At 35.2% G+C, this 5559-nt stretch overlaps 1 protein-coding gene across 1 annotated transcript; it reads right to left on the bottom strand.

Annotated features, from left to right (window-relative positions):
- LOC144572457 (dehydrogenase/reductase SDR family member FEY-like) lies at window positions 1–4948 on the bottom strand. Its single transcript, XM_078322048.1, has 8 exons — window positions 4539–4948; window positions 3915–4035; window positions 3635–3752; window positions 2372–2508; window positions 1810–1911; window positions 1278–1370; window positions 1065–1137; window positions 1–517 (listed from the first exon to the last, which is right to left on the bottom strand). Exons 1-8 carry the CDS (start codon window positions 4721–4723, stop codon window positions 243–245), a joined length of 1104 nt encoding a protein of 367 aa, XP_078178174.1. The 5' UTR covers window positions 4724–4948; the 3' UTR covers window positions 1–242.
- Between the last annotated feature and the right edge of the window lie 611 nt (window positions 4949–5559).

Below are 5559 nucleotides of genomic sequence, written 5' to 3' on the forward strand. Positions count from 1 at the left end.
ATTCCATAATTAAGACAATCTATTTATATCTTATTACTTGGCAAAAAAGAATGTTCCAGACTAATATGGTACCCGATAACCCGACACACTAATTGAGTTCGCCTGCAGTATGATCTGTTTGATTTGATCTGCATCACATCTAATCCAAAAGGAGTTTCAAAATCCCCTTTTAATCAAGTTTAAACAATTATTAACAAACTCTAACAAACTAGAGGAGAATATATAAAGAAGTTGGCCTACATTTAATTATCTACTGAGGCATTTTGGGTTTGGTACTGACAAGCAACCTCTTCACCACTGATAAACTTCTCCAAAGCGTCCCCAGGAAGACCGATGAGCTCGAGAGTTTTTTCCCAGACTTGCCGGGTGGTTTCAAGGTTGTGCGCCTCCTCTGATGCATTTGTGGGGCGGCAATCATAATTTATGAAGGCGCAAGTGGGCCACTCATCCCCTTTTAACACCTGGCAGTACTCTGGAACTTGTGGGTCCGAAGCCGCAAACAGAGAACTCCTTGAGCCTGTAATTAGAGAGAGGAAAAAAGGGGAAAAATTAAGGTGCATATCTTAAAAATACTAGGAGTGAATTGTATATCCACTTTTTCTGTGTTTTTTTTAGTGGGAGGGTGATTCGGGGAAGGAGGGGGGGGGGGGGGGGGAGGGGGGGTTGCATCTGATTTTCTTTTGTACATTATATTTTTTTCATTCTTACCAAGTAATACAAATTCAAGCAATTTCTGATTGGCATGTACCAGCAACTATCATTGCAAAGCTAGACTTTCGAACTATGGGGATCAATCAAATAAAATTTTTCATGTTGAGAATGGGGTCAATTTACAGTATCCATGATATTTTATTCTAAATTATATAGAAAAGCATACATAAATACAAATACTTAGAAAAAAAAATGAGGGTCAATTGACCCCCATTCATTGTACTTAACTCCGCCCCTGTCACACTAGTGCATGCGAAAAGAACCGACACAGAGAGAGAGAGAGAGAGAGAGAGAGAGATGCAATTTTATGTATACTTAGCAGCTGCCACAAAGGCTTAGAGAGAGAGAGAGACCTTCTTGGGCACTGAATATGAAGTAGGGAATTAAACGATAGGCTGCTACAATGACTTTTGGTAGATCCCTTGCCTGAACAATTTTATTTAATTGCATTAGGGTCAAAATTTTAGTATTCCAATTGAAGTTCTAGTAAGCTGCAATGCAGGTATATACCAACAAACGTAGAAATTATTTCTTTTGATAATTATCTAGTATAAAAGGAAACTCACCACGTTAGTGTGCACAATGCCGGGATTAACACACACCACACTAATACTAGCTTCGGGTGGAATTCTCTTATGAAGCATGCTACTAAACTTGACCTATTCAACAATAAAAAGACGATTTATAAAGTGTCTGAAATTCAAATTAGTCCAGTGTTAATGGAATGTGCTGGTTAGAATGGTTGAGACAGCTCAAGTTAGGAATGTAAAAAAGTCATGCCATTCATGTGCCATGACTCGTGTGTCCCATGTTGTGACCATTCGCCTGATGTGACAATCCTTCAAAAAATTGGCACAGCACAACACGCAAACTGGTCACGGCATGACACAGCACATGGGATCTAATGGTGAATTTTGAATAAACTAATTTAAATTACAAAACAATAGTTAAACGTGACAAACATAACCGAATGGTTGGACACAACACGTGTGGTCACAGTGTGACTAAAGTGCCGTGACTGTCCAACCCAATTTAGCCACAGCATGGCACGTATTTGCATCCCTAGCTCAAGTGAGTGGAGCAAGACTGGAGAGGTACCTGGGCTAATTTGCTATTTGAGTAAGCAAGCATGCTACTGTATTTAGTTTTGCCAGATGTCATGTTCATGTCCTCCGAGTCCACGAACCCCACAAAATGCATCTGAAATAAATACATATTCTACTGTCACTACTAGTATAAGTGAACAAAAAAAACACCTTTTAGTGAAAATCTGACTACTTTAAAGAAGTTGCAAAACATAGTATGAATATACAAAAATATTTATACCTCCTATTTTTTTGGGTAGTTTCCTCTTTAAGGGATATTCATTACAAGTCATCACGATATTATCCCAAAAAACATAATAATGTTGTCAAACAATTTACTAAGAACCACTTTAAATGTTAGTGAAGATTAATTTAAAATTATTTTAAGAAATAATGAGCATTATGAGAAGAGCAATTCCAACAGAGAAAACCCCTTTTCATGATATTAGTAACCATTTGCAACAAGAATACCTCTATTCTTATCTATTCTTATACGGTACAAATTTATTTTTCCTGTGTGTGTATGTGTGTGTGTGGGGGGGGGGGGGGGGGGGGGGGGGGGGGCGGTTACTTACAACAGAACTGACATTGATGATGCGACTAGGAGAGCCTCTGAGAAGAGAAGGAATAAGGAGCATTGAGAGAAGAGTTGGTGCCAGGTGGTTCACTTGCATGTGCTCTTCATACCCGTCTTTAGAAATTCTCTGAGGTTCTACATTCAAACCAATCTTTTTTCAACTGTTCAATTCTTTAGAAAAAGAAGATATATATAGATGAATTACGAGTTCATTTGCTATTAAACGTTTCAACAACCCCCATATATGTTGATTAAAACTATGGTCACCTGTTTAGTGAGGAGGGATCACTTGACAATGGTTTTTTAAAAAGTTTCAAATAAAATTGAAAATAAAAGGGTAAATTTATAGGTATGTTATTGGACAATAGATAGCCTAACAATCAAATCTCATGCAATTTGAGCATTGCTTGATGATGCATTAAGGATCATTAATTTTGGACCTGAAATTTCAAGTCAATATATGGCGAAACATACATCAAATCCCATCCATTGTTATAGACGTGATACGTGCATAGTAGATCATGCTTATATTGTTGAATATCAAATTTAACTTTTATCTTTGAAGATTGTCAAAATACAAGTGATCCTCCCTCTTCTTTAAATTAAAGAATAAAATTTCAATGGCAGGTCTCTCCTGTATCATTAATGGAGATATATGAAAAAAATTAATCCAATTATTTAAATTGGCATTTTTTTTAGTTTCATTTTCAACTTCAAAGAGGTAAATCAGGAAAGGATCAGGGGGAAATATAGATATGGGACACTGAACTGCAACCTGGTAGGGGTTTTTTTTTTTTTTTTAATCTTTGCAGAGGTTGCGGAGTCGTGAGAGGGAATCGAACTCTCGACCTTTTGTAACCAATAGTCCTAATACTTTTTCCTAGCCAACTGTGCTACCTCCCCTTTCTCTAAATTGGCAATGTTAACCATCAGTAGACCTGTCTCAGCCCGGGTCAGTATTTATCGGTTTGCAAGTGGGCAGGTGGGGCCCAAACCAGCTACATATTTGAATAATAAAATGTAGACCTTCAGAATAGGTGAAAATTAGGTATACTTTTGGCATTTTCTTTGATATATTAAGGAGTGGATGGTTTAAATTTTATGTGTAGACCTACGGGTCATGTAAGAATCCAAAAAAAAAAAAAAAAAAATTTATGTAGTTGCAACTTGCAATTTTTTCCTATAAAAAATATTACCAGCTGACATACACACACAAACAGAAAAAATAAAATTTATAAAAAATAACAAGGATTTCACATACCTCCAATGCTAAAGATGCCGGCATTGTTAATAAGTGCATGCAACGGCGCTTGTAGAGCATTAAATGCTTCAGCAAATTTCACAACTGATTCGAGGGAAAGTAGGTCTAGCTCCATCACCTATTTCGTATAATAATTTTATTAAATCAAGGAACAATGATTTATTTTATTGACTTCACTTGAAGAATAAAAAATACCAAAACAATTACAATCATTTTTTTATGTCAAATCTTAACTTATAATTAACTTGTAGTCTGATTAGTATTTTCATATGAGATGAACCTCTATATTTAGAAGAATACCCATGTCGCCCTTTTCAGATTGCCATTTCTGAATCAAATCATGTGCCAATTTGGGTCTTCTGACAGCCATCACTACATGAGCACCTGATTCTGCTAGCTGTCTTTTTATTTGTAAAACATAAAAAAAAAAAAAAGTTAGATAACTCCTGAAAATAAAAATTCTATTAATAATGGAACAAAGGAATGAACTTCGACTGTTCTGGTTCTAACAAAGAAAGGTTCTACTATAATTTCTTTGAAACCCAATTATTTATATCTATTCTGGTTCAACTTGTAATGCAATACTAAATCCAATCAAATTGCCCAAAGAACACAGAACTCTTGGATAGTACGAGGTGACTAATTCAAAGCTTAAAACATATATCATACTTCCAAAGCTTCATATTCAATTTCGTTAAATGTTTACATGCCACGTTATGCTTCAAATTATCCATAAAGAAGGAAAATTAAGAAGCAAAACAGAAATAAACAGGCGCTAGTTTCACAGTATTTAAATTGATGAAGTTGAATGGCCACGCTATGCTACTACTGATGTTTTCTTCCTTCAATTAAAAACAAAACATAGGAGATTTAAGCCCTCGAAATTAGTATGGAATTAGATTACCTAGCGATCTGGAGCCCTATGCCGGAGGTAGCACCTGTGACGATACAAGTGGCACCATCCATGGGCGGAACTGGAAGGGGATTGTCGACGTGGCTGGCCACGATTCGTTGGAAGAGGAACTCGCCTATGATGCTACTCCAACCCCTGGCCCACTCGATCCATCCTAACCCTTCCTTCTTCGCCATTGCCCCCGTCTGCTATCTCTCTCTTTCTTTCTCTAATCTCGCTTTGGAGGGTTCAGTTTAGTTAACTGAGCTGTGTATTATTTGTTTATTGATTTGAGCTGGCCTCGCCTCGTGGTCTGCAGATCTGCTTCGTTAGTAACAGAGCAGGTTTTTGTCTTTAATCGGAACTTGATTAAAGAATATTCTTTTCTTAAAGGGAAATTTCATGTATACCTTCAAAAACTTGGAAATGACTTATTTCCAACTCTAAAATTTATAATACCGTATTTACCTTTCTAAATTTAAAAAAATCACGAATTTACTTAATTAAAAAAATTTCAATTAAAACTCATTGTAAATGTATAAAGTACCCATGCTATTTTTTATTAAAAATAAAATAAAATTATGTACTTTGTATAAGGGGAAAAAATATGTTTTCTATTGATTGATTTCCGAAAACAAATAGTTTATTTCTCTATTTGTGACACATATACAGTAACATTAGATATTTGTCTGTATATATCGTATGACTATATACCATTTTAAGAGCTGTATAATTAGTGGCGGAGCTACTCTTAAAGAAATGAGGGTCAATTGCCCCTGTAATTTCATTCATATAAAAAAAATTATATAATTGATCTATATTCATATTTGATCTCATAACTTGAAAATCTGATTTCACCCCATGTATAATGCATACAAAATAATTATAATTTAGAAGTGTACATGAGATGAAATAATTATCAAGAAGAATTGACAATACAACAACTATAGGAAGCGGACAGCAATATATATGTAGGACCTTAGAGTTTAATTAATTTTATTTAAATTATAATTTTTAACTAAATATAGGTTAA

Source organism: Carex rostrata, chromosome 20 (assembly GCF_964058835.1).
Source record: "Carex rostrata chromosome 20, lpCarRost1.2, whole genome shotgun sequence".
Lineage (NCBI taxonomy): Eukaryota > Viridiplantae > Streptophyta > Magnoliopsida > Poales > Cyperaceae > Carex > Carex rostrata.